This window comes from Rhinoderma darwinii, chromosome 11 (genome assembly GCF_050947455.1).
Source record: "Rhinoderma darwinii isolate aRhiDar2 chromosome 11, aRhiDar2.hap1, whole genome shotgun sequence".
Taxonomy (NCBI): Eukaryota; Metazoa; Chordata; class Amphibia; order Anura; family Rhinodermatidae; genus Rhinoderma; species Rhinoderma darwinii.
The window spans coordinates 36,124,845-36,139,272 of record NC_134697.1 but is presented as its reverse complement, the minus strand read 5'-3'; the positions used below and the strand labels follow the sequence as shown (position 1 = coordinate 36,139,272).

The 14,428-nt window shown below is 40.7% G+C and overlaps 1 protein-coding gene across 3 annotated transcripts in view; it reads right to left on the bottom strand.

The window, feature by feature from the left end:
• CNNM2 (cyclin and CBS domain divalent metal cation transport mediator 2) overlaps positions 1-14,428 on the bottom strand; it is a 111,184-nt gene that overhangs the window by 15,974 nt on the left and 80,782 nt on the right. For 2 of the 3 annotated variants that reach the window (XM_075841083.1, XM_075841084.1), the window contains exons 2-5: positions 10,181-10,324; positions 9,030-9,167; positions 6,678-6,847; positions 5,253-5,346 (exon numbers count right to left, since the gene is read on the bottom strand). In XM_075841083.1, coding sequence (XP_075697198.1) covers positions 5,253-5,346; positions 6,678-6,847; positions 9,030-9,167; positions 10,181-10,324 — 546 coding nt within the window. Of the gene's footprint in view, positions 1-4,280; positions 4,359-5,252; positions 5,347-6,677; positions 6,848-9,029; positions 9,168-10,180; positions 10,325-14,428 lie in introns of those variants that run through there. The other variant, XM_075841085.1, reaches the window with a different exon arrangement.

The following is a 14,428-nucleotide window of genomic DNA, read 5'->3' as shown; positions in this document are numbered from 1 at the left end:
CCAAAGGAGCGTCCTTTAGGCAGAGATTCCTGAAGAGGCCCCGGTTAAGTTTGTCTCAATAACTTCTGAAAAATTAGATCAGCTGATCAACATCATTTCCAGTTCTACAATGCACGCTTGGGCTCCTACCTGCTCAGGACTTGAATGGCCATGTGATTTTAAAACGTGAAGCATTTGCGCATGATATTGCCCTTATTCTTGATCAGCAGGTCATCAAAAAATGTGCATCTCTCAAATCTTTTGGTCCTGACCCAAACTACAAATCGTCCTCTTGCCACAAGGGAGTTTGGTGACAAATGTTTTTTTTTAATGAGTATATTTAGACATGAAAATGTGCACTGCTGCCATGAACTACTGTGGTTTTTGTTAAAGGGGTTGTCAGATTTGTATTTTTATACGGGCACCCATACACTCACCCCCTGAACAAACTTCTAATTCTCTCACTTTTACTAAAGTGCATCCGTTCTCGGCTAGGCCCGCTCGTTGCGCAACTTGTGATGTCTCGCTTTCGGCATCCCTTAAGGACATGCCGTATTACACAGTGCATGCCCGCTTCCCAGCTACTTCTACAGCTGTCCTGTGCCGTGTACCCACTGAGACCAGTGATTGGCAGAAGCCATCAGGTGGATATATGGGCACGTCATTGCTGCAGCAATGTCAACTAACAGCAACGGGGAGGACAGGAGCAGCTACTCTGGAACACCGGGGGATCTGTAAGGGGAGTAACGCCTCTTTTCTCAGTTTTATTGCATTCCCCCCCACCTTGGCCACTTTTGCAACGGACTCAGAAAACCCCTTTAAACCGTTGATTTTTTTCCACCAATGGTGACCATGTAAGTATTTTTTTTTTACGGGGATGTCCATCTTAAGCTTCTATATTCTGAATCCTCATGGCACAGTATCATTTTCGATATGTAGCTCTATATATCCACCCATATGCATTTAGTCTTCGCTTCAGTCTGGAGTGAGTGCAAAACAAATGTCTACACAATGTTCACCACAAGATGGCACTACATCTCCCGCCCTCTAAAATAAACAATGTCATCAATGCATAGTTCTGGGGAAGTGAGGTGTGAACGATCTGCCTAAAAATGATGTGTAACTTGCTTTCATGCCTAAAGAATTTTATGACTTTAAGAAGTATGCCTACGGGCCTTTCCAATGCTTCAGTCAAGTAGTGAGCATTCTGAGAAGTACAGCTCATTAAAGAAGATTGGAACGGTTATATCAGCCTGGTGTCATTCTGAACTTGTTCTGTGTCATATAATAAAGACATAGATAGGATTTATTAAGGTGTATAATGAAAGCATTTTGTAGCCTTCAAGGTGTTGTACCCAGAAACAGCACCAACCTCTTGTCCATGGCTATAAGCAGTGTTGCAGCTCAGCCCCATTTAAGTTATTAGAGATGATCTGCAATACCACACATGGCCCATGGACACGAGTGGCACTAGTTCGGGTCAAAAGAAGCCATACTTTTCGAATCTCATACAGCCCTTTTAAAGGACTGAACGTGACATTGTGTTGTAAAATTGTTGTCCTTCGGAAGTGTTAAACTATCAAAATTGTGCAGCATTTTAAAGAGGTATTCTTAATTACCGTATTTTAAGGACTATAGGACGCACTGGACCATAAGCCGGACCCATAAGAGGGGTGGGGGAGGTTTTGCCTTTAACTGTACATTTCCTGAGTAATATTGAGACAATAGGGTACCACAGTGCCCCAATACAATGCCAGCCAGTGCCCCATAACAATGTCAGACAGAAACACAATATATTGGCAGCTATAGTGCTCTCACCCTCCCCTGAACTCACCAGACAGAGATGTGGAGTGGCACGGGTTAGTGGTGTCGAATCTGCTCTTCTTGCTGCTCTGTACATAGGAGGCAGCGTGGCTAGAAGGTGCTTGCAGATCAGTACCTGCAGAGATTTACTGTGCTGTGTGTATTAATGTTTGTGTTATCTGCTCACTGAACAGTGAGATGACAGAACTCTGTGTGTAAAGGGCCTTTTACACCGGCCGAATCTTGGCTGGTGCAGCGAGCTCTGATCAACGAGATATCGATCGGCGCTCGCTTGCTCCGGTCACAGGGAGCTACGGATGGGGACGAGCAGTCGTTACTCCGATTACTCGTCCCCATCCATTATCATCATGTCGGCAGTGCGTCTCCCTGTTTACACAGGGCGATGTGCTGCCGACAACTATATTTTACTTTTTTAAAAACGTTACGACCAGCAGATGGAGCGTTTGCTCGTTCATCTGCTGATCACTGCCCTTTTTACACAGAGCAATTATCGGCAACGAGCGTTGAATTAACGCTTGTCTGCCCAATAATCGTCCTGTGTAAAACCCCCATAAGATGTGACTGTTCAATCAGATCATTTACACACAGCACAGGACATGCTACGTTTTGACTGAATCAATACCACAGTAAACTACGCTATTCATTCCGTCAAAACGATGGAACCCTTGCACAACGGAGACAAACGGAAACCATTGACACCAGATCCGTTACCATTCAAATCAATGGTGATGGAAACGGAAACCTAGGGTTTTCGTTTGTGTGTCAAGGCTCCGTTCTGACGGAAAGCGGAGACGGAACGGAGCCCTAGTGCAGATGTGAATGAAGCCCAACACTGCACTGCAAGTACCTTTGAAGCTGCGAGCTCAGTCTCCTGCTCCTGGCATCTGTTTGCCTTCAGATCAGACGCAGCAGAAGATTACAGCACAGGTTCTAAGATATAAACTGCATCTTATACTCCATAAATATGTTAATTTAGATATTTAAAGCATATCCACAGGATATGCTATGAATATCTAATAGATGCATGTCCCAGCTCGCAGACCATCATCTATATTGAGAACTAGGGTCACCCGCCCCTTGTTTCGCCTGGTGCGACGTCTGCAAGCTACCAATTCCAGGCAGGGACTACTGGAGAGGGGCTCTCGCTATTCTGTTTGATGGGCGTTACGGAAAAAACTGAGCAAGCGCTGCTCTACTGTTTCCACAACTCTAATACAACATAATCTCACCACTAGTCCCCACCTGGAATAGTCAGCTTGCGGCCGCCGCATCAGGCGAATTGGGGGCAGAGCTGGTACCCGCATCTATGAGGCATTTGTGGCATATTCTGCCATAAATGTCTAAGTTGGGAATACCACTTTAGACCGAATTAGCGTTTATTTAAGTATTAGCCTGCAAACATTACATGCAATCTATTGAACCCTTATGCCATAGCACAGGACATGATGAGATTACAAATCTAGGGGGCTAATGAAATATCTCCACTCAATGGCATAACTATATGGGGCTCAGAGGTTGCCGTTGCACCTGGGCCTTGTAGACCAAATATCACTCAAATCACACGTCTGTCCTCCAATTTGCAATAGACTGGAGTCTACGGATATACTACAGGCTAAGCTAAGCCCTCCGTCTGCCAAGAGAAACAGCGAATTAAAAAAGATTTAGAAAATACAACTTTATTAGGGAATTTAAATGTATTCTTTGAAGTAGGGTAAAGGTTAAACAATCTTTAGGTTGGGAAAAGTCATGTCTAATGCTCTGTATAAATACCCTATAACTGCTGCACTTTGATTTCTTGAGACTGCATAAATGTACGATAATGTCATTATTCTTGTGTAAGGAGTTTTTTTGTTTATGTAAAAAAGAAAAACAGCTCTTTAAATAATCCAAAATTAAGTAACTTTCTGTATACCTTGTGTTTCAATGCCTTACAATTTTTATGATCTTGCATGCTCCCATTGAATGGAAACCGCTTTTACATCAAGAGGCTGAAAATGTGTCAATCATAACCAACGTCTACAAATACATGGCTCCTTAAGAACAGTATACCAGAGCTCGCTCTTAAAGGGGTATTCCCATCTTAGATATTTATAGCAGATCCACAGGATAACCCATAAAGGTCTGATAGATGTGGGTCCCAGAAAATCTATCTCCAGAACAGGGGTCCCCTGACCACGTCCACGTCCACCTGGTGAGGCGGCAAAGAATCAATGAAGAGGTGGCTGGGAATTACAGAAACAGCTGAGCGTGTGGTACTTGGCTGATTCTTTAACCACCATAGAAGTGAATGAACCCCAGTTATAGAGAAAGGTGTGGGTCCGAGAGGGGACGACCAACACCTATCATACATTTATGGTGATGACAAAAACACCCTTTTAAGGCTGGGTATATGCAGTAAAATGCATGTGGTTTTGACACATGGCACACTACTGCACTGTGTGAACCTAGCCTAGCCGTGCAGCTGGACATAATCTGTCCTGATTTTCAGCCTCTGGATGTTCATATGAGTGTTTCCTTCACTGACCGCAAGCAGACATCTTGTAAATGGTGAGGCACTGAAAAACAAAGTATATTAGAAAGTTAGATAACTTTTCATTACACAAGGACTAGGCTATGCTTCCATAAAATCAGTTCAAGTAGTACACTTTGTGGTCTATGCCTTCAGGTTTCCGTTGCTTTGCCACCAGCGAATAGTGTAGTCTGCAGCGCTATTCTTCCTGGTTAAAAAAAAAAGGAAACCCAAAACAGACCTAGGGCTAGGTTCACATGAACGTGGGAAAACTCGGACGTGAAAAACGTGTTATTTTTCACGTCCCAGGTGCCCCTGTGCGGGTCCCGTTTTCACGGATCCCCATAGACTTGAGCCTATGGAGGGATCCGTGAAAACGGAAGATAATAGGACAGGTTCTCTTTTTCAACTGACTTTTCACACGGTCCGCTGAAAGAGCCATGTGAACGGCCCTATTGAAAAACATAAGTCCGCGTGATGGCTGTTTTAACGACCATCACACGGACATATTCATCTCTCGTGTGAATTAGGCCTAAGCCCCATCTTCAATGTTTATATCAGGTAAAGTGAGCCGGCAAAAAATTAACTCTTGCTTGCCCATCAATGTGGCTAATGCTGTATATGCAGGGTCAGTCGTTTGATGGATAGTAGCGAAATCCGTAAAATCATTAGAACCAATTGCTGCTGGATCCTCAAGAAATTCTATAATAATATCACAAGCCACTAAAATAACAGGATGGGGAGATTAGATCTGATATATAAATAAAAAAATACTTTTCTGTGGATGGTCATAGAGCTTCTTTCAGACATGGAGGGCATGTATACACCAATAAGTAAAAGTCATCTGAAGGCGGCAGACCCTTGAATTATTGTACATTACACAGAAAACGGTACAGATTTTTAACATAACCAGAGTTAGAAATAATTTAATTGTATTTACCTGGTGATGCTGTGAGTGCCATCACTCCATAATATGAAAAGGCACCAGCTTCGAATTTCATCCCTTCCTTCCCGGCTTCCACTTCCACTTTCCCCTGCAGATAAATACGGATTATGGTTTTCCCAGGTCATTTAGCAAAGCAGAAAAACAGCATGAAATTTATGGACTGGGTCCCACATCCTGTGTGTACGTATCTGCATGAGTGAACATACTAAATCCTTACTCCACTCAAAACCTGCAAAATCAGACAAGCAGTTAAGCACATTCTCCATGGTGCCCCCCACCCCATTATCATTCTTGCAGGCACAGAAACAACTAAACAAGTCTTTACGAGAAAAGACCCTGCAAACATCAGCACAGTTCTCAGTCTACTGGACCCCTGTTTAACTAAGGCTCTGTCCACATCACATTTGAGCCCTACATTTGGTATATTCACTGGGAAAAGCTCCTGGCGTATACGCCCTATGTATCCATAGGGCTTTATTCAGACAATGGAGGCAAAAAGTGTCTCCGTCGAGGTGGCATAAGTTAGTATAGCCTTTAATTTGCTTTATAGAAAAGTGTAGTCTACTATTTTTTTCTATGCAGAGGCATCCTGCAAAAAAACGTACACTGTGCGGTATACTTTTTTTTTTTTTTCTGGAGAGGGAGATTATGGGCGATATATGCCACTGTATGCCTATATAGTGGCATATGTCAGGACGTTCGGTCGGAGGTATACATTGGGCAATATTCCCAACGTATATGTCTGATGGAAGGCTCAGACGGGATGTGAACAGAGCCTTAGGAGGTGGTTTTTCAGGCTTTGATTAAAGTTCAATCTCTGTCCCTATGGACGATATAACCCTAGCACACCCCACAAGACTTGTCATGGGGTCAGGAAGAGGCAAAAATATTTGGAACCTTTGAAAACAGTCATGCGGATCCTAGACTTACAAATGAGCTCCATCTCAGATTACCCCTTACTCCAATCATACTTAAAGACATTGTACACCCCCTGGCAATATGCCCGGTTAGGACACATGGACATAATTGAGGGGGGTCTCCAGCTCTTGACCCTCTTTATTGGCAAAACAGTAGAGGACTTGGTGCAACCATATTTCTACCATTGACCATAAGAAAAACATGCTGGAAACTTCCAGCAACAAGACGGTCTTTGATAAACTTACAGTTGGGAGAGCTGCAGAAGAGGAGGGGATTGTCCTAGGTGGACAACCCCAAAAAGATCATGTCAAGTAAGTAGCAAGAAAAAAAAAATATATAGCAAAAACCAAAAATATGATAACATGAAACCTATCTAGATAGAGAGTCTTCAGCTTACTGACTGACCAGTCAATTTTTAGCTTGTAAGCAAATCCCAAATATTACTACAAGGCAGTGTGCTAATGAATTAGTCTATATGAAAATCATAGCAACAAGTCTGACCTGTAAAACCAGCACAAAGTAATCCACCGGCTTATTACGCTGGTAGAGGTAGTATTCAGGAGACTTCTTATTCCGGTCATCGAACTTTAGTTCCTGGATGACATTGGGATGTTTGAGCAGCCTCAGAAGAATCTTCTCTGACATTTGAGATGGGCTAAAGGCATCCACTTCTGCAGGGGGAACAATGAATGATTACTGTACATTCAAGAACAGAGCAAGCACAACTTAGCGCCTACCCAGTCAGAGGAATAGGTTTACCATGGCTACATATGACTTGTCAGCTCTCCAGACATGTGTGTTTGTGTAAATACATGTATTCCCAATGCTGGAGCAGCTTTTCTTAAAACTTTGCATTGTGCCATTCCTCTTATTCCTCCTGGAAATATCTGGGAAAAAACCAAAAAACTTTACAACTGATTTCTACCATTCCCCTTGTCAATAGGATGTGTCTCTTCCCAGTCTGCCAATAAGCAATAATTTGAGAGCATCAGAGAGTGTAGGGACATGCCCCTTTGACAAGGGGAATGATGACCAGTTTATTCATACATTTCCAGAAGGAATAACAGAGGAACTGCACATTGCAGAGTTCTAAATCGGAATTGTTATTTCATGGGGAATACAAGTATTTACTAAAACAGACATGTCAGGAGAGTCCTCTTGAATGAAGTATATGGAATAAAAATGGGCTTTTAAACAGTGAAATTCATTTTATATATATATATATATATATATATATATATATATATATATATATATATATATATATATATATATATATACATACACACACACACACATATATACATACACACAAATACACACACAAGTCCTTCTCAATGAATTAGAATATCAAACATTTAATTTATTTCAGTAATTCAATTCAAAAAGTGAAACTCATTATTTAGATTCATTACATTACATTTTTTTCTTTTAATGATGATGATTATGGTAACAGTTAATGAAAACCCAAAATTTAGTCTCAGAAAATGTGATTATATAAGCCCAATTTCAAAAACGATTCTTAATACCGAAATGTTGACTTACTGAAAAGTATGTCCAGTATATGCCTCCAATACTTGGTCGCGGCTCCTTTTGCATGAATTACTGCATCAATGCGGCGTGGCATGGAGACGATCAGCCTGTGGCACTGCTGAGGTCTTATCAATGCGGCGTGGCATGAAGGCGATCTGCCTGTGGCACTGCTGAGGTGTTACCAGTGCGGCGTGGCATGGAGGCTATCAGCCTGTGGCACTGCTGAGGTGTTATGGAAGCCCAGGTTGCTTTGATAGCGGCCTTCAGCTCGTCTGCATTGTTGGGTCTGGTGTCTCATCTTCCTCTTGACAATACCCCATAGATTCTGTATGGGGTTTAGGTGAGGCGAGTTTGCTGGCCAATCAAGCGCAGTGATATTGTGGTTATTAAACCAGGTATTGGTACTTTTGGCAGTGCGGGCAGGTGCCAAGCCCTGCTGGAAAATGAAATCCGCATCTCCATAAAGCTTGTCAGCAGAGGGAAGCATGAAGTGCTCGAAAATCTCTTGGTAGACGGCAGCGCTGACTCTGGACTTGATATAACACAGTGGACCAAAACCTGCAGATGACACGGCCTCCAAACCATCACTGACTGTGGAAACTTCCCACTGGACCGCACGCAACTTGGATTGATGCCTCTCCACTCTTCCTCCAGACTCTGGGACCTTGATTTCCAAATGAAATGCATAGTTTACTTTAATCTGAAAACAGGACTTTGGACACTATGCAATAGTGTTGGTCCACTGTGTTATACCAAGTCCAGGCGTCAACGCAGAAAAATGAGCCCCAACCAAGTATTGAGGGCATATACTGTGCATACTTTTCAGTAGGACAACATTTCGGTATTAAAAATCATTTTTGAAATTGGGCTTATATAAATATTCTAATTTTCTGAGACACTAAATGTTAGGGTTTTCATTAACCGTTACCATAATCATCAACATTAAAAGAAAAAAATGCTGTAAATAGATCACTCTGTGTGTAATGAATCTATATAATATATGAGTTTCACTTTTTGAATTGAATTACTAAAATAAATTACTGTAACTTTTTGATATTGTAGGTAAAGGAATATAGCACTTTTGTTCTTTTTTATTTGATACTTTCTGTAGCCCTCTTTTTATTATGGAAAAGATTGACCCTGTGCCCTGCTCTGGGCAGAGAAGAATGCCACTATTGCACAGAGGAAGGAAGAACACGTGTAAGCAAAGAAGAAACATTGGGAATGACTCCAGCCTCACTACCCCTTCTCAGTCTTTCAGGAGTCAGAAGCCAGCGAGGGGATTGTTCGTGATCTCACGCTGCGATAAGCCGAACTTGCCTGTTGCTAGGAAACGGTGCATAGCCAGGAGAAGTTGTGGTGATATTTTAACCTTCATCTCGTTGTCGGTTTGCTTAAAAGCAGAGAAATCTTGTTTTCTCTCTCGATGTGTTATTTTCTTTTTTGTTCGGTTATCAGCTAATACATTTAGTAGAAACAAAAATGGAAATCTGTTAAACAACAAATCCATTAATATATTATACGTGCAACATGGACTCAAGAAATTAAAAAAACAAGTAACGTTACGTCTGGAGTTGCTTTTTGAGAACATCAGCAATATATCTAGTATCAGACACACATTTAGAATACTAAAAATAGAGAGTACAGGAAGGGCGGAATAGTTACTTATAGTAACCAAATCATGTTGCATTAATTTTTTTAAACCTGATCAAATAAAATTAAAAAAAAAGCCATTCAGCTTTTTTAAGACCTTGCTAAAACTTGTGCACCCGATAGCCCAAAGTTAAAGGGGCCTGACTGCGCTCTACAGGATCAGAGACAGCTGTGCAACTGGTAAATTACAGCCGCACAGTCCGCTCTCTCACTATGTGATCAGTTCAGAGTAAGGGTGAAGTGGAAATCAACAACAACATTGGTGAATCTTTATGGTACCAAGTAAAATGCACCAAATTTATTACTTGTTTTAGAAAATTTTTGCACCTTCCCTTCCCTGTACTGAAAAGGGTCTCGAAAAAAAGGAATAGCTAATATTGTAAAAAGCGCCAGGTTTATTAACAGCGTGCACCATTCTTTGCATTCGTATTTTGCTCCAAATGACAATCAGCCAAGAGGTAGCATTTTGGAAGAGAAAAAAAAAAAAGAATCTAGCACAACGCACCACATTTCTCATACAGCGTGCACCACGGTGATAACTTTGTCACAGTTTCTGCCTGTCCGGTCTAGTTTTATCCGGTCGATCTATAAGACCGTATTAATACATGTAGATCCATGGAGCTTGTGGAGGTGTACCACACCAGGTATTAACCTCTCCACTACCCACCATCACTAGGGAAGCAAGCATAAAACCCTCCCCTACCATAGACCACCCAGGTTGTCGAATCTTAATACGAAACCTTGGTTGTCCTAATTATTGATGTCTTGAGTGCATCTTATTGTATACAGCAAACATACTAAACACATTTTTAACTCACTGTATAAATCTGTTTCATCTAGGATTTCAGATTTGATGATTTCTTCTATAACATCCTCCAAGGTAACAATCCCAAGGACTTCATAGAATGGGTCCCCTTCTCCTTCATTGTTCACCCGCTGTACTATTGCCAGGTGCGATTTACCTACAGAAATAGAAAATACATATACGTATTAGGCTACGTTCACATCTGCATCGGGGTTCCGTCAGACCTTCTCGTCAGGGGAACCAATGAGCGGAAACCATAGCTTTCCATTTGCATTACCATGGATTTCAATGGTAATGCTTCCGTTGCTAATGGTTTCCGGCAGAATAAATAGCGTAGTCGACTGCGCTATTGTTTCTGTCATTGGCAATGCAAACGGAAGCTATGGTTTCATTTGCCTTTCCGTTGAGTAGTTCCACCAACTGAAAGGTCTGAAGGAACCCATCAACGGAACCCTGACGCTGATGTGAACCGGCTCTTAGGGTCTTTTTGATTCTCCATTATTTCAACAAACTATGACACAAAATGGAAGATAACCCTGCCTACAGGTGCTTGCGATCTGAAGGAGATGAGGCAAGAGGAAATATGGTAGAAATACTTTACTTCAGTATAGCGTACTAAGGAAATGAGGAAACCAACCACTGGTTTACAACCTATGGTTCTCCCCAGCTGTTGCCAAACTACAACTCCCAGCATGTCATGACAGCCTGTGCTGGTGGTTGCAAAACAAGACATAGGCGGGAGGGGACAGTTGTACACTATTGACAGTACACAATATAGATTCTACCAAACTGATTATCAATTTTCATGCCAACCATTTCACAGTTTACAAATAGAAATAATCTACATAAAAGGTTGAGCAACTTTGTAAATACATTGCATTACGGAGTTGAAACCTTATAGACTAGAGCTGAATTCACAATTCTGGCTTCAGAGCTGAAATATCCCACAATCCCTTGCAAAGTCTATGTCTGCAGGGAAGTATAGTCTTTACATTGTGTATTGTAGAGTAACTCGGATGCAAAAAAACTCAACGGTCTCACAAAATAATATCAGCTAAGCTGTTTGGGAAGCTAGTCGACTGTTTCCCCAACAACCAGCAGAATAATGAATGCAGCTCCGGAGTAGAATACAGGCTGTAACTTCGGATCAGTACAAAATAAGTAATGCAATGTATACACAAAGTTACACAGCCTCAATGACAATAGCACATATAGGATGGGGCTGTATTATAGGTAGAAATACAGCTTGGAAAAACCAGCAGTTCAACTATAGGACAAGATATATTGATATACTTTTTAAAACAACTGGCAACCAAAATCAAGACCAGTAATTTCTATTTGGTTAGTGAAAAACCAATTAATTTTCAACCATAACCAAATAGAAGATACGAATATGAATTAATTTTGGAACACCGCAGCAAAAATAAATGAAGACTGTTCTCAAGTACATGATAGCCACTTTGTCACCCGAACCAAAATTCAATGAAAAAAAACACGTGAAAATGGTGACCGCCTTTTAAAAGGATTGTCAGGTTTAAAAAAATCAATTTTCAAATATTCTATTATAGAATTTGAAGTTAATAAAGGAGTTCCCCAGTTCAGAGCAGAGTGGCTTCATTGGCATTCTGGAACACCCAGCATGCCCATGCACTACACGGACTGCCCATTGATTTAAATGAGAACTGTGTAATGCCTCATTCCTCCTGTTGGTGCTGCAGGTGCACTGAACACTTGCTTCCAGGTCCCCATACATCTCAGTATGCGGACAACCTATTAACTTAATGTCAGCCTTCTAACAAACAAATATAAAAATGTTCAAACTTGACAACCCCTTAATTATCTCAAAATGTCAAGTCAACTAGAAAAGTCTAAAGCTACACATATGATAGCATTCAATGATCAGTGGATCATTGTTGTTGGACATTTCCATTATCCCCCATGGTATGGGCAACAAAGGTGTATGGTAGCTACTTATCTACATAGAAGAACTGGTTAGATAAGCTTGGATAAGGACAAATAGTTCATGTGGTGAAATTAGACAGTTCAACCGTTGATGAGAAATCTTTATCCAACAATTCTATTACTTCTCTGGCCATTTCTTCAATTAAAACATAATCAAGGCCTCATGAACATCACATGTGAAAGATGAAGACTTTACCTAGCACCATGCCAAGAATGTCAAGACTTGCATTCAGTCTGAGAAGGCCTGCCATGTATGGCATTCAACCAAAATAGCATGAATTTTCCAACATGTAAGGAAAGCTGAAACAACAATATAAAAATATACTGTACATGGCAAAAATAGCTTAAATTATAAAACCAGCCCGGGACCATAGATATAGGTCTTTCCATCTGATATAAACAATGACAGTTACCCAATAAATACAATTTTCCCATGGTCTGTCGTAAGTGGTTAAAAATTCCTGGTGAATGCTATTTGCTGAAAGTTGAAATTCTTTAGCTATTCTCAGCTTGTGATCATTTAAAAGGAATTTTCCAAAGCAGGGTCTAATATTAGACTTAAAATGAAGTTTCCATTTCGCTCCAGTTATATTCTCACCAAAGTAACTGCTATATAATCTGATTGTCTTGGAGCCACTAATTTAAATGCAGATAGACATACTTTACATACCAGCTGAACACCAAAAGACCAGAAAATAGAGGGCTTGTGTTTAATCGATGCAATAAATGTGACACCAGCACAAATCTATTAGAAACTACATCAAGTATTTAATTTGCAGATTCCCCTCCCAAATAAAAAAAATTTTTTAAAAAGTTTAACAAAGTTACTTTGGAGATTTTTTTTCCGTTCCACCACAGACGGGCCCTAATACGTCCTAACCTCTCTGTATAGTTCCTGAAGCAATGAGGTGTCATCATAGTGACGTCTTGTGACTGTGGATGACAATAGTGGTCAGCCACTACAATTTTCCTTCATCGTGACAATTTCCCATGGTAATAGATTGACCGACCCAGGCATATGACGTCATTATAAAAAATATGTCATCGCTACAGGTTAGAACAGAGCGTCAAGGACCAATATAGGCCAATGTTGGGAAACAGGAGCAAAATTACTAGTATGCGAATCTGCTTCCTATTTAACTGTTCCTAATAAAAATTAGATGAGGACAGATCCATTCAGGACAGGGACAGATGTGAGGGATAGCAGGAGAATATGTTGGTGCTATACAAATATAGTATTAAAAAGTGGTGGTAAGTGGCAGAATAACCAAATTGGATGAAAACTAGACTTTGGTCTCATGCCCACAGCAGAGCCATGAGCACATGTAAGACCGTATCCGATGGAGCATGCCACAAGTTTTTTCCGGTCTGATCAAACACCCTGTGTCTGCCACCATATAAAACGAGAGGCATATGGAGGTACAGTATGGCACCAATTATTTCTATTGCTGCCACAGTAAATCTCCATACAACTCGGAGGTTGTACAGAGCCGCAATACAATGGTGTGTCTGACCCCCTAAGGTTTGGCAAATCATCAATTGCCTTTTATATACTCTATGGTGGACCAGTGATTTGACCAAGATCGCACATGTGCCATGAAGTAAAATGAAGATCCAAGGAAGTATATTAATCATGGGTGATTTTGGCAGCATGATTGCTAAAGATGTGGGTTTTGAGTTTAAAAAGGTTTCCAAAAGAAGGATCGGAATATATTAGACTGTATGTTTTTCCCCTCCCAACATCCGTTGTCAAATAATGCTACAATACAAATTGTGAGAGAACTGAAAAACCAACCTTCCCAAGGCAAGTATAACAACTGTGGAATTTCAGGGTGTGAATCACTGTATCATTTTATAGTATTACAAGTTATCTGCGTAGACCCAAGTCATAACAAAATTCTTACAAAGGCATTTCAATTGAAAATCTGCCATGTTGCAAAATCAAATTAGGTGCCAAAGTATTCAGTTACGACCATAACCCTGAACATGAAAAACATCAGATGAAATTGCTAGACTATGTTAGCCATGAAGAAAGCATCAGAAATATGTAAAGTATTTATGAAGATGATTGGTGGTTTAGCACCATTTAGTTGAAATTCAGGCTTTACTTCATAATGTCGCAATAAAAGTTGGTTTTCCAGTCTTATGCAATTAAAACTTGAAGATTATATAATAAAAAGCTGCCTAATAAGCATATTTAAATTCAGCATTTTCAAGATCTCTTCTTGCTGTCAGATAATGGAACCATTATTGCGGAAGACTTGTCCTAATTATTTTTAAGTGACACAGCTTGTTACAA